Genomic DNA, 13,804 nt, shown 5'->3' with positions numbered 1-13,804 from the left:
GTTTCCCCCCTGGGGGCTGGTGTCAAGCGCTGGGTAATCACACTGGTTTTGCTCTAACCTGATGCTCCCCACGGGTGGCCCGTAGGCCTGGGTGTGGGGAGAGGGTCGGCTTGGTCTTGTCATTTCATGAGTGACTGAATACAGCCCTCACCACCTACCAGCAAAGAGTGTCTGGGTGCTGTGGGGGAATGGTGTTACCTCAGAAGACTACTGTTGGGACTTCCATGGTGGTTCCCCGGCTCCCAGCGTGGGGGGCCCGGGTTTGATCTGTAATCAGGGAACTAGATCCCCTGTGACACAACTAGAGTTTGCATACCGCAACTGAAAATCCCGCATGTCGCAATGAAGACCGGGTGCAGCCAAATAAATAAATAAATATATTTTTTAAAAAAGACTATTGTTGACTTTCAGTATAATGACTACCTTCCTTCAGGGTTGTTATGAGGATTAAATGTACGTAAAATGCTTAATAGGCGACCGGGACTCACTTGAAAGATGGTTGTCTTCTCCTGCAGTTTCTTCCTGCTGCTGCTGCTGCTTGTGCTTCTTACGTGCCATATATATGTATTCATTCATTCTCTACCCCCCACCTCCTCCTCCCCTCCATTTCTGACAAAGCTGCCACCGTTTGGTAAGGGACTGTAACTTCTCTCCAAAACTGATAGGAAAGTGAAAGCGTTTTTTTTTTAGACTGCCATCACACAACCAATGTCATCACCTTAGCTCAGCTGGGGAGGTAAAGTCGAGTGAAAGGGACAGCTTAATAAATGTGGGGATGTTCCTCCCATCTTACTCCATCCCACTCTAAAAAAGGTCACTTTCTCTTTAAATGCAAATTACCTCTTGCGAGCTCAGCTTCCACCCTTTCCGTTCCCGAGTTGGAGAGTGCTGCGGAGGGCGGAGGGAACCCCCACGGAAGCATCACTCCAGACCCCAAACCTCCAGGTCAGTTACCCACTTCGGGAGTGGGTGCAGAGGCTCAATGACGCGGGTCTGATGCTCCATTTCGGATCCTGGCTCCCGAGATGAGCGATCCATTTGGCACACGGCTTTGGAGATTGTGGGAAATAGATCCCAGGTCGCCCCCAGCCATTCCTGGGGAGCCGAGGCTCCCGCTGCAGTTTTTCTATCGAGTCCTTAATTGAACCAAGCTGCTGCTGGGCCAGGCATTTGACGCGCTTCTGTCTCCCCTCCACCACCGCTGTCCCACACCCGTGCCAGCCAGCCTCGTACCATTTAAATGCTTATGCCCCCAGCGCCACCGCCATCCCAGAGTGCGGAGTCGGGCTTGGTGGTGGAAACTGGGAGTAAGCAGCTTGAGGAAACCCCGTAAAGGGCCTTCAGACCTCCAGCTGGGGGGGGGCCTCCGCGGACCTGGGGCTGAAGGGGCGGGGCCGGGCGGGAGATCCAGCGGTGCCAGCCTCGGGCGCAGCCTTTGTTGGAGGCCCAGGCTGCCTGCTACGTGCCCGACCACGCGGCCCTCTCTGGCTGCAGCTGAAGCCAAGCGGGGACTTGCTGACTGGGGAGGGTGAAGCGGCTGGAAGTCTGTCCCAGGGAACTTCTGGGAGTCTCCTGGTGTTTGCCATTGGGGGTGGGGTGGAAGAGGAGGGATGCCAGTGCGGGGAAACCACACTGAGCCCTGCCAGCGTGCCACGGCTTCTGCCATTGCTGCCCATCCTCAGGGGGTTACTGCCTGACACCGGGGTCTTCCCAGGTGATCCCATCCACACCTCTGTCACCTTCCATGCTGAGGTTTGTCAGCGTCTGTCCAGGCAGTTGATAAACAGAACGGAGCCGAGTTAAGACACTCCCAGTCCTCAGCCGGGCTCCTGCCAGCTCACATGCACCCGGTCTCCCCTACATTTCCTCTGCCAGCTCCGCCCCCTCGGCTACAGGGACAGGAAACCCCGGGAGCAGCAGCGGCAGGAAAATAGTGTCTGGTCCAGCCCTTTGAGGCAGGGCCTAGGTTTTCAGGCTAAAACTGGAAGGCAAGGAGGACCTGGGGTGGGCCACAGAAGTTCCTTCAAATACACATCTGTGACCCCAGCAGTAGGTGCTGGCACCTGGCCTTGCCCATACTGGGCAGCTGAGGGGAGAGTTAGGAAGGTCTGGGGGCCATCCTTTGCAGCTCTCAGGGATTGCTAGGTGGAGGGATGGCTTTGCCCCTCACTATCTCAGTGGGACTGCCTCCCTCCCAGGGCCTGAGGCCTAGCCAACATCCAATGGAGGACAAGAAGAAGAAAAGGAGTCCCAAGCCCTGCCTGACCCAGCCAGCCCAGCCCCCAGGCACACTACGCAGGGTCCCAGTGCCCACCAGCCACAGCGGCTCCTTGGCCCTGGGACTCCCTCATCTGCCATCCCCCAAGCAGCGGGCCAAGTTCAAGAGGTGGGTACAGAAGGGAAGAGGGCAAGGAGGGAGGGACCCTAACTCTGGGCTGAGCCCTGTGGGCAGGAAGGTAAAGGGGGCCTTAGCCTACCGTTACTAAGCAGTAATCCATGCCTTCCCTGGGGCTCCTCCCACCCCCCACCGGCCCCTGAGAACTCAGACCCAGTTCCTACTCTCAAGTGTGTTGGGAAAAGGCCAGGTGGGTCACCGGGATCACACAGTGTGATGCACCTCAGCGCAGGGAGTGGGCAAACTTCCAGGAAGTGAGCCAGAGAAGGCTGTTGGGCACACTGGAGAGGGAGAATGTGCTAAGCTGAGGGGCTTGCCTGGCAGAAGTATGGTGGGAAAATATTGCCTGGAAGGTTCCAGGAACCACAGGTGATTTGGTGGTCCTGGATTGTCATGGGGTAGGAAATGGTGAGGGGATACTCGGGTGAACAATTTGAATTCTCCGCTTAATTTTTTTAATGATTGAAAATTTGCCTCCTACCCTATAGTGTCTGTGTTTGTTTCCACTACCCATGCGTTCTTTCTCTGATTACTGTGTTTCCCTGTGCCTTTGGCACCACCTGCCTGAGAGGCATGTTGGGAGATGGCCAAGTCGGGGTAGCTGAAGCTCAGGGCTGGGGCAGGGATAGTAGGAGACGCAACTGGAGAGGCAGTGGGGCCAAGCTGGAAAGATCATTCAGTGTTATCCCGAGGGCAATGGAAAATTCAAAGAAAAGGTTTTTACAAACAAGAGGGGCAGAAAGATATTTTTGGAAGAGGTAAGATGGCTTTCATGGTAATAAGGGAGTAACTGTCCCCAAGTTCACTGAGGACCGGTGAGGACAAGTGATTCACCCAGGGTCACAGGAAGAATGAGTGAGGTGCTCAGACTGGAACCCCGGAGCCCCATTCCAGGCATGGTTCTGGATGTATCACTGGCAGAAAAAGACTTCTTTTGACCTCTCACCCTCACCCTTCTTCACCCACTCCCTTCCCTTTACCCATCCCGGTGCCCAGAACAGGGCGAAACATCCATTTACGTTGGTGGGTGGATAGAAGGGTGAATTAGTGCATAGACAGATGGCACAGAAGACCTGGGGTTACCTGGCTGCCACTCACCCTGTGACCATGGCCATGCCCACCCACCCAGGGTCAGCAAGGAGAAATGCCGCCCAGTGCTGGCAGGAGGTGGGGGTGGCTCTGCAGGCACCCCCCTGCAGCACTCGTTCCTGACCGAGGTGACCGACGTCTATGAGATGGAAGGTGGGCTGCTGAACCTGCTCAATGATTTCCACTCAGGCCGGCTGCAGGCCTTCGGTGAGTCCTGGGGGCGGGGCTTAGAGGGCATGTAGGTGGGGCTGGAGGGCTGGGTCTCTGGGGCGTGGCTGGTACCAGGGTCCCAAGCTTGCTCCCAGAGCTGACAGGTGTTGTCCAGGGAAGGAATGCTCCTTTGAGCAGTTGGAACACGTGCGGGAGATGCAGGAGAAGCTGGCCCGGCTGCACTTCAGCCTGGACGTGTGTGGAGAGGAGGAGGAGGAGGAGGAGGAGGACGGAGTCACTGAGGGGCTACCTGAGGAGCAGAAGAAGACGATGGCTGACCGCAACCTGGACCAGCTGCTTAGCAATGTGGGTCAGGGCTGGGTGCTTCAGTTCCTGGGGGCACCAGAGGGTGTGTGGAGGGGTACATGCTTCTAAGACCATTCCTGGCCCCTGGGTGAAAAGCTGGGGGTGCATGGAGCCCAAAGCTCTGGGCCTCTCAACCCCCCACCAGAAGATGAACCCCAGAGCATCTGGAATTTGACCAGGTGCCCCTCCTTACAAAAACTTCCCTTTCTCTCTCTCTTGACAGCTGGAAGATCTTAGTAATTCTATGTATCCTTTCAAGGGGACTTGACAGTGTGTAAGTGTGTGCACGCCTCCCAGAGATAAAATCAGCTTCGGCCTCCCCACCACCCTGCAGGAATCTTTACAGATAACCAACATCCTTACCCCTTTCAGTCCTACAGAATTAGCCACAAATTCCCCCTACCCAGGTAGAGGGTGCAGAAAGAATTCCCCAAATATTAGGAGAAAGAAAGGTGGTTGCAGGGAATATGTTTTACTTGCTTATCAAAATCTTTGCAAGGGGCTTCCCTGGTGGCGCAGTGGTTGAGAGTCCGCCTGCCGATGCAGGGTACACGGGTTCGTGCCCTGGTCCGGGAAGATCCCACATGCCGCGGAGCGGCTGGGCCCGTGAGCCATGGCCGCTGAGCCTGCGCGTCCGGAGCCTGTGCTCCGCCACGGGAGAGGCCACAAAAAAAAAAAAAAAAAATCTTAGCAAGTACTTTAGCCGACACCAATCCATGGCAAAGCTTGTCTGATGTCTTCCTATTCTTTCAGCACTGAACAATTATTTTTACTGACTTAATTATCTCCGCATCTAGTTCTATCAGAAGTAGTGCGGGTGCACGCTCCTGCATGATCTAAAGCAAAAGCGAAGGGGGTAAGGCACCTAGCAAGAAGGACAGGTGAGGACTGCAACCCCAGACCACGGAGCACTCCAGAGTCCCTGGCCCCCGCCCCTTTGCGCAGTCGGGGAAACTGAGCCTGTGCAGGTTGGGAAAATAGGGCTGCAAGGACCCGGGTCCAGAGCATCACAATCCTTGACCGGCACAGACAGAAGCTGCACCTGGCTGAGAACGCCGAGCCTGAGGAGCCGTCAGCTGTGTAGGTGTCGGACCCAGGCTCAGACCGCCCCTTCTCATTCCCTTGAAACTGTGACTTTTTACGGACTCGATTGGGTGTTCCGCGGCCCCCCCAGGTGCTATGGGGGAGGGGGGCATTGGATGGGATTAAACCATAAAGAAAGAAAGCGGCTCTGTGTCCTCCCTCCCCTCCTCGCGCCTTTACTCGGCAGGGGCGCCCGGGCCCCAGCTCTCGCGGGAACGCCCCTTTGCAACAAACTTCTGGTTTGGGAGGTCCCGGTCGCGGGGCTGGACTCCCCTGCGCTGCTCTGGGAGTGGGGACAGGTGCCAGTTGGCGCCCAGCCCCGGGCAGGAGCCGAAAGGTTGCCATGGAGACGGAGGGGCGGGGCCTGAGCAGGCCAGCGCGGCGCAGACTGGTGACGCACTGCGCAGGCGCCGGGCGGGTCAGTTACGCCCGGATGGAGCGGGAACGGTTGGATCAGAAGGTGACAGCGCTGCAGGTGCGGGGCGGGCTGGGGTGCGCATGATTCCTCCCCCCCACGGGATCTCGGACTGGGACCTTTGGACAAGATGAGGCTGTCACGTCTAGTAACCTGCCCGCGTGCCCACCTCTGAACCTACCGACCCAGCCCCACCGGCCTGAAGAATGCGGGGACCCCACGGACCCTCACGCGCCCCCCACTCCCACTACACACTCCTACGGGATCAGGGAAATTAAGGGAAGGGCCTTTAATCGACGAGGTGGATCCAGCCCAGCACGTTCCCTCGAACCCCCAGAGCGCCAACACACAGCGTCACCTGTCCTCTCCCGGGGGCCGGGTCCTCTCTTGCAGACCTCTCCAGGAGAATCCCCCAAGATGCCCCCATGTTGCAGTGGTAAGGGTTTTCTTTCCCCTCGTTCTCCACACCAGGCCTGCGTCCGGGGCTTCTTGGTCCGACGCCAGTTCCAGAGTCTTCGAGCTGAATATGAGGCTATTGTACGAGAGATCGAGGGTGATCTGGGCACGCTTCAGTGGACTGAGGGCTGGATTCCCAGGCCCCGATTTCTCCCAAAGGTACTACACACCCTAGAGGTAGAAGAGAGGGGGAAGAGGGACCTGGGCAGGGGATTCCACCCTTCATGCTGACAAGCTATTCTCATTGGAAAAGGCAGCAGACTCAACCTCCTCACACCCCAGTCCTTAATCCTCATTAACTTGTATGCTATATCATGGCACCCAGACACTTGGAGGGTTTAGCCTTGGGGCTCTCATACCTTTCTGATTTCTCAGAAGGCAAAATCCCACCAGACCTGGAAAGCTGGAGAGAGGGTACCAAATCCAGAGCAGGAACTATGGAGCTGCTTCCCATGTAAAGAGCCTGAGAAAGAGGCCATCTGGGAGGAGATGATACTGAAGAAGTCAGGAGAGAGCTCAGCAAACTCAGGCAGTCTTCTCTGCAGAGATGATAGCCCATGGTTTCAGGATGAGCAGAGCAGGAGGACCAGGAAACCGAGCCAAGAGGAGACCAGAGACGTGTCAAAGATGGAGAACCCAGGTACCTCTCTGCCTAGATCAGGGCAAGCCTCTGACCCTCTCTGGGCGTCAGCTTTCCCATCTGAAAAGTGAAAGGCTTGTGCTAGATAAGCTGCATCCCTTTCCTTCTTCCCTCTGCTTGGTTGGGGGCAACTCATGGGTGGGCAGGGGGAGGGTGCCAGGGTCTAATGCTAGGCCAGTGCCCACTGTCTGCCCCCTCAAGGCTTTCTCCCTTCATTCTTCCCTCCTTCACAGAAGCTGCAGGTCCAGGACTGCCCCACAGCCAGACTGAGCTCCAGGAGCTCCAGTACCACCGCAGCCATTTGGCTATGGAGCTGCTGTGGCTGCAACAGGCCATCAATAGCCGTAAGGAGGTAGGCACTAATTTGGAGCCCTCTCTGCACATTTAGGGCCAAGGGTGGGGCTTAGGGAAAAGCCTCCTGCCATGCCCAAGCAGGCCTGCCGGGTACAGTGTTCTCTTCTCCAACAGTACCTAATTCTCAAACAAACACTGAGATCCCCAGAGGCGAACCAGGCCAGAGATGAGCCCAGCTTGTGCGCAGACCACGGGGGACAGGGCTGTGAGAAAGCTGGGTCACGACCAGGCCCACCACTGGAAGACCAGTCCTACAGAACTGCTAGAGAGCCAGACCACATGGATGACTCCTGCTGGAGACTCAAATCACAACCCCATAAAACCCCAGAAATACTGGCCACTATAGACAAAACCACTGCTGGGGCTAAGTACAGGGACCTATGCTACAGACAGACAGGACCACAGCTGCCCACACCATGGGATAATCAGGCCATAGGGAAAAGGCTCACCAAAGAGCCAGAGTGTGGAGAACAGACCTTTGGAGGGACCTGCCTGCAGCTGACAAAACTTCTAGAGGATGAGACCCACAAAGGCCTCAAATCTAGGGGCTACTGTTCTGGAAAGGCCAGGACACAGCTGCCCACACTCTGTGAGGACCCAGACATTGAAGACAGCTCTCCCAGAGGGCCAGGCCAAAAAGAGCATGATTGCCAAAGAGCTGGGCCACGAGAGTTGGGCCTCTCAGAGGACCATGTCATCTGTGATGGGACTTTGGCAGAGCATGGTGGCCTGGATCTCTGGAAGGCTAAACCACCTCAAGGGCCGAACTCCCAGTGATAAAAGCTCCACAGATAGAACCTCCAATGAATCTAGCCATGAAGGATGGAAAAACCAGAGGACTGTACCATGGAGATCAAGGCCACCTGAGAAACTGTCTTCCACAGGGTCAGACCACACAGGAGAGGATCACTGGAGGGGGCGACTGTGGAAAACAGGACCACCAGGCTAGACCCTGGGGAACCAGGGAAGACCAGGTTCCAAAGGGGGATTCTATGAAAGGGCAATGAGGGAGACAAGACCTCATTGTAGCTCCCTGGTACCAGCTCTACCTCCTGCCCCTGCCCGTGGGTACTGGTGGCTAATGAGGCCAAGAGAAGTTGGAGCACAGAGCTGGCATCAGTAGAGGTAGGAGGATACTTCCATCCTCTGCCTGTGGCTCAACCCAAATTTTGGGATAGGGAGCCACCTGGGGTGAGTAAAGTTGGGGGGCTGATGGAGAATAAAGGTGTTCCTTAGATTCTGAGCCTGGTTGTATTTACCTTCTGCCTCTGGTCAGGACAGACTCTGGGCCCTCCTGTTCACTTCCTGCTGACATGGGGCATCTTCCCCAGAGCTGGCTGGGAGCCACAGCCCAGGAGCAGACTAGCCGTCCTTGGGGAACAGCCCCCAAAGCTGATCTTCCTTTAAGCTCAGCCCTTGGGCTGCATAGTGGCAGGGAGGCTGAGAATCCCTTGCTCCACCCGGTACGGGAACATCTGTGTTTCAGTGTGATCTCTGCCACTGCCTCTCTCACTGAGCCCCAGGCTCTTTCTTCATATATAGTGATCAGACCCACCGTACTCTTGTGAGGCCCCACCAAGAGCAGATTGGATGAGACCTTGAATGCAGACAGATGCTCCTATGGAGGCTCTCCCTGCCTTTCTGGGTGAGAGGGCAGGACTCCACCTCTGATTGGCACTGCTCCCAGCCCTGCCTTAGTTGCCTGGCAACAGCTCTGCGTCTCTAGCTGGGGACACGCTATGGCAGGTGGCAGTCCAGCAGCCAAGAGGGTAGTGGTGTACCAGAATGGGGACCCCTTCTCCCCAGGCCACCAGCTGGTGGTGACTCAACACTGCTTCCCCACCCTGGAGACCTTCCTCTGTGATGTGACATCGGCTGTGCAGGCCCCACTGGCCGTGTGTGCTCTCTACACGCCTTGTCATGGCCACTCTGTCACCGACCTGGCAGACCTGCAGAACGAAGGACAGTATGTGGCTGCTGGCTTTGAACGATTCCGCAAGCTCCCGTGAGTGGGCTGGAGCTGGTCAAAGAGCCTGGGGAGAAAGGTAATAGCGATAGCAACAGCATGTGTTCAGTACTTCCTGTGTATCTCACGGAATACAGCAATCCTATGAAGGGGGTGGTCTTATCCCCATTCTTTGGAAGGGGAAATCAAGATAGTGAAATAACCTACCTAAGAGTACATAAATAACACGTGGAGCCACAGTTCAAGTCAAAGTCTTACACTGATGTTCATGCCCATCCAGCCAGGACCAACCAGTGGGAAGAACATTCTGCTGGTTGAGCCCCTTTTTCCAAAGGCTGTTCCTGATTGGGTCCTTACCACCACCATGACCATCACCACCACCACTAAGTATTCTAAATCCATCCATCACTTCCTCTGTGCTGTGTTTAGGCATCCCGTGCTCTCCATTAGGCTGGGATTATCCTTTACAGGGTGGGGCTATGCTTTTCAAGATGGGAGAATAAATAATTTGAGTGTCTGAGCTTCCAGCTCAGATCTGGCTTCCAGGTCCTCCTCTGCTCTCGGCTGAGGTTGCTGAGAGTTAAGGAGCCAGGAGTTGGGAGCCAGACAGGGCTCTGTCACTTCCATGTTGCTTAGGTGAGTCACTTAACTTGCCCTCGGTCTCATACAAAATGAGATGAAACCGCACACCTCACGAATGAGAAAATTTCTGAGATACAGGAGGATCTCGACCTTTAATCTTGTGGCTTGGGTCTGAGACCCCAGACTGGATGTCCAGCCTGATGCATAACCTAAGGCAGGTTCAAGTGCCAGCATCTGTCCCAGACCGAGATGACTGGGACTATTCCAGTGGGAAGGAAGACTTGGTGAACTGGGCCCCAGCCCCCGACTCTGGCAGCTGCCGGGCTGTTGAGGACCCAGGCTCCCCAAGATGACCAGTGACCTATCTGTCCTTTCAGCTCTTTACACCCTAGAGGGGAGGATCCAGGTGGGAAGAGCAGCAGACTACCAGTAAGTCCTGGGGCCGACCAGCCCCCAGCCCTCTGTTCTCCCATCCCCCTGGGGGCTGCACCCACTTTGGTCTGGGAAGTCAGGAGCCCTGGAGCTCTGGAGCCTTCTTGGGTGCAGGATTTCAAGACACTGTTCCTTGTGCCGTTCCCAAACTTTTACTTTACTTTAGCTCCAGGCTATGGTCCTCAGAGGAAAGAGGAAGCCATAAAACAGAGGGATGGGAGGGGGTTAAGAATGTGACCTAGGGGAGGTAGAAGTACCCTTTGGTGAAAGGCATGACCAGTCCCATCCCTCCTTGCCCCCTCTTCTGCCCCAGCCTGGTTTCTTTCCCTCACCCTACCCACCTTGGACTGACCTATCCCTGACAAAAGGCCTCAACTCGCTCCTGATCTGGGGGCCTGACGGGTTTCAGGGCCCTCCTGTGATTCAGCAGCCATGTGATGGGGCCCTTGGACAGCGGCTACCTGCAGGTTCCCCCTGCTGTATCCAGTGAGTGCTCGTGTTGGGGAACAGGGGCAGAGATTTTTGTTTCAGGGAGACCAAGGGAAAGTGGGTGGATTTGTTCCAGGAGCCCCTGGCGACTGGGATATAAAAAGTCCAACATGCTTAATGGGTGAAAAACAACGCACTGGTTCTTGGACCATCTTCTGGCCGCTGTGCCATCCTTCTTCCTCTCACACGTAGGTAGTTCTGGGGACCCTTCCCCTTACCAGGCTGCTCTTTGTCCCAGTATGTTCAGGAATGGGGACCTGTTAAGCCCCCCATTTAGCCTGAAGCTGTCCCAGGCTGCCAGCACGGACTGGGAAGCAGTGTTGAAACTCCTGCCTGAGAAGGTGAAATTACAGAGCGGGGCTGTGCGCAAGTGAGTTTGGGGACTGTGGAGACCTGAATGTCCCCAAAGGGAGCCTCCCTACTGCTTTTCGCTGCCCTTGAGGATGAAAAAGCAAAAGGAAAGCATGTTTCCCCAAATGGGACTTCTTTCTGTGCCTCAGGGAGAGGCCCCTCCAGCCCAGCCCTCGGAGCCAGGGCAGAGCCTGGGTGACTGGCCCTGGTGCCCAGAGGGCCAGCAGCCAAAGGGCACCTTCAAATAGCTGTACCCACCCCCTTGTAGTCTGCTGCATATGAAGACACATCTTGTTCACCGGCCCTTATGTACTCACCTCTCTCTCCCAGACTCTGCACCCTGGACGGGCTCCCACTGTCAGCAAGGGAGGTTCTGGCGAGTGGCCATTACTATGTGGCTGTCGGAGAGGATGGTTCAAGGCCCTCCCCTATCTGGTGCCTCGTCCCTCACTGCTGGTATGTATGTGTGAGGTGGAAGGGTAGCAGGTTAGAGCAGAGGAAGCCACCCTGACTCCATGTCCTGCTCTGCCTCCTACAAGCCTTCTCTTTTTTCACTGCAGGCAACCCCCAGACCCAAAGTCCAGGCTCCACAGCAGGGGGTAGGTGAGGCAGGGGGTCATGGGGGGTGGGAAGGAAAAGGAGTGACTAGCCGAGTCCTCTTCCAGCTCAGCCTCTGACCTTATCTCACTGCATCCTCTCAATAATCTTGTGAAACAGAGATTATTATTCCCATTTTCCAGAGGAGAAGCTGAAGTTCAGAGGAGTGAAGTGATTCGTTCAGGTTAACACAGTTATTGCCAGGGGCCAGACCAGAAACTGGTCCGAAGCCAGCTTATCTGGGCTCTGTGAAGACCTTCAGGACTCTGAGTCGCTGGACCTAATGCCAGGTTGGATGCTTGGAGACGGAATCAGCATATCTGGCACAACAGGGTCCAAAGATGATTATCAACTCCCCATCTTATCCCAAGCCTGAGCCCTCCCAAGAGATGAGCCAGTGAGCATCGAGTGGGGGGTAGGGGGATGTGGCCTGGTTTCACTGGGCATCTAGAATACCAGGCACCATCTGCCGTGTCCCTGGATAAGGCAGCCTGATGGAAGAGGGAGCAGGGAGGGAGGATGCAGGCTATGAAGATGGATGGCATCTCCTCTTCCAAGCTCCCACCAGGAGCATTCAAACCTGGACTGGGAGTGGAGAAGGTAAGGCCAGCCTGCACCCACGGCTCAAGCCCAGTGTTCCCTCCGCAGGCAAATGGCCACAGAGCACAGGCAACCCAGTCCTCTCCAAAGGAAGCCAGGCAAATTGAGCCATCTGCTTTTTATGCCAGCCCCCAGCAAGCTTTTCAGCATGCTCTCTACTCTTTTGAGGGGACCCAAGAATCCAAGGCCTTCTCTGCCAGCCTCTAACAGTGACATAGGATTGTCCCTGCTATGCTGAGGGAGTTCCATGGGGGCAGAATGCCCAGGTTGAGAGCTGGTCCGGACTTCAGGACGACTGTCTCCTACTCCCCCGTGTGCACGGCCAGTCCCTTGCCTCTTCACAGGGACCTGGTTTATGAAAAGAAGCACATGGAAACTCAAAGCCATGACATTTCAGGGGTGGGATTTGGAAGGGGTGGGGGTGGGGCCAAAGGCCTGCCTCTGAGCTAACCTGCCATCCTCTGAGGTCCTGGGTGAGGGGGAGGGGAGCGGAGGGGAGGGGAGGGGAGCGGACGGGAGGGGAGGGGAGGCGAGGGGGCTGGTAGAGAGGGTCAAGGGAAAGAATGTGAGGGCTCCTCAGCCTAGGCATCGGCCTGCAACTTCCCGCGTCAGGAGTCAAGGGAGTGTATGGGGCTCCCCATGCAAGGACGGAGACAGCAGGGGCCCAGGGAGTAGCACATGATGAAGCCGCCTGGACAGAGGCACCCCTGGATCAGGTGGGCTGGGGCCGGGGCCGGAAGCCGTATGTTGGGACAGGAGTTCTGAGCTGGAAACAGGCAGCTCTAGGTCCTGGAAACGATTCTTCTCCCTTGTGATTGTGAGCAAATCTCCTAACCTCTCAGAGCCCGACTTCCTACCTTGTTGAATGAGAGGGCAGATGCTAATTTCTGGTCTCTTCCTTTCTTGGGGTGGGCAAACCCCAGGCTGAGGACTGGAGGCTGGATGTGGGGTGCTAATGGCTCCGTTCTGTGTGGCCTTCTGCCTCCTCCAGAGGGCAGCACAGGTAGTGGAAGAGGCCCTGATCCTGGAAAGCTGGCCAGAGCTGGGGCAGCTCTCTCAGCCTTGGCCCCTGCTCTGCCATCTTGAGAGCCAGCAGCTGTAGCCAGGAACTGGGGACCGCCACTCTGCGGCCACCATTTATCCTCAGCCTCCAGCGGCCGGTTCTCGAGGAGCCAGGGCCTCCCCTGGGCTCACAGGGTGCGCTGCAGCCCCTCAGTCCCTCTTCTGCCCCTAAACCCACAGCCCAGCCTCCTTTCCGCTCCGAGCAGAGCAGCCCAGCCACAGAGGCCATTTCCTTATGAGGTTCTCTGGCCAGAGAGATGAGTAGCCAACGGAGCTTCAGGGAAAGAACACAAACTGGGGAGCGGGTTGTCCCAATAAAAGAATACTTACCAACCTCCATCTGTCTACTACACATTTATTACAGACTTCCGCTCACCTGGCATTGCTCCATACGTTGGGGTCTGGCAGTACGGGGGCCCATAGATGTCGATCTGTTTGAGAGGGGCCGGCACCCACCTCACAGGAGGGACAGGCAAGGCTAACAGCAAACTCCTCTCCCCAACGTCTGCTGTTCTTATGCACCTTCCCCTCAGTTCCCTCCTCAGCCAGCCAAGGCTGAGCCCTGGAGCCCTCCTGTTTGCATTGCTGGCTCAAAGACTGTAGCTGGCTCTCTTCTTGCGGCTGGAGTTCTGCGGTCCACCAACCAGCTGCTGGGATAGTCTGGGTCAGGCACAGGAACAGTGGCAGGCCTGGGGCCTGGGGCCTGACATGACAGCAGGAAGTGTGCTGCTGGGACAGAAAGGTCGCTGAGGGTGAGGGTGCGTGTGAAGTCTCTTG

The 13,804-nt window shown here is 56.3% G+C and overlaps 3 protein-coding genes across 6 annotated transcripts; all 3 read left to right on the top strand.

The window, feature by feature from the left end:
* Window positions 1-956: 956 nt before the first annotated feature.
* On the top strand, window positions 957-5,466 carry CCDC28B (coiled-coil domain containing 28B). Of its 4 annotated transcripts, none has more exons than XM_089897088.1 (5): window positions 957-2,386; window positions 3,525-3,691; window positions 3,790-4,000; window positions 4,224-4,246; window positions 5,030-5,466. In XM_089897088.1, exons 1-5 carry the CDS (start codon window positions 2,154-2,156, stop codon window positions 5,449-5,451), a joined length of 1,056 nt encoding a protein of 351 aa, XP_089753214.1. In that variant the 5' UTR covers window positions 957-2,153; the 3' UTR covers window positions 5,452-5,466. The 4 variants fall into 4 exon arrangements, with proteins under 4 accessions (XP_089753214.1, XP_089753222.1, XP_089753224.1 ...); XM_089897102.1 differs by having other exon boundaries at window positions 2,161-2,386; window positions 3,810-4,000; window positions 5,030-5,203; XM_089897096.1 differs by lacking the exon at window positions 5,030-5,466 and having other exon boundaries at window positions 960-2,386; window positions 4,224-5,019.
* Window positions 5,467-5,497: 31 nt separating this feature from the next.
* On the top strand, window positions 5,498-8,206 carry IQCC (IQ motif containing C). The gene is given in 6 exon segments (XM_022575085.2): window positions 5,498-5,558; window positions 5,970-6,113; window positions 6,330-6,594; window positions 6,828-6,946; window positions 7,063-7,704; window positions 7,706-8,206. Coding segments are annotated over 6 exon segments (1,404 nt in total). The 5' UTR covers window positions 5,498-5,516; the 3' UTR covers window positions 7,898-8,206.
* Window positions 8,207-8,367: 161 nt separating this feature from the next.
* On the top strand, window positions 8,368-13,720 carry DCDC2B (doublecortin domain containing 2B). Its single transcript, XM_089914232.1, is given in 10 exon segments — window positions 8,368-8,953; window positions 9,874-9,925; window positions 10,338-10,414; window positions 10,656-10,787; window positions 11,099-11,178; window positions 11,181-11,224; window positions 11,867-12,170; window positions 12,536-12,681; window positions 12,957-13,002; window positions 13,005-13,720. Coding segments are annotated over 10 exon segments (1,194 nt in total). The 5' UTR covers window positions 8,368-8,687; the 3' UTR covers window positions 13,052-13,720.
* The last annotated feature ends 84 nt before the right edge of the window (window positions 13,721-13,804 follow it).

The sequence above is a fragment of the Delphinapterus leucas genome, chromosome 1, assembly GCF_059928025.1.
Source record: "Delphinapterus leucas isolate spDelLeu-1000000601 "Yukka" chromosome 1, BTC_Dleu_Yukka2, whole genome shotgun sequence".
Classification (NCBI taxonomy): Eukaryota; Metazoa; Chordata; class Mammalia; order Artiodactyla; family Monodontidae; genus Delphinapterus; species Delphinapterus leucas.
This window is presented reverse-complemented; position numbering and strand designations above follow the sequence as displayed.

Coding starts and splice junctions, on each gene's coding strand:
- CCDC28B (XM_089897088.1), top strand. CDS start 2,154: ATGGCTTTGCCCCTCACTATCTCAGTGGGACTGCCTCCCTCCCAGGGC. Junction 3,692..3,789: donor AGGCCGGCTGCAGGCCTTCG/GTGAGTCCTGGG, acceptor GCTTGCTCCCAG/AGCTGACAGGTGTTGTCCAG. Junction 4,247..5,029: donor GAAGATCTTAGTAATTCTAT/GTATCCTTTCAA, acceptor TGACCGGCACAG/ACAGAAGCTGCACCTGGCTG.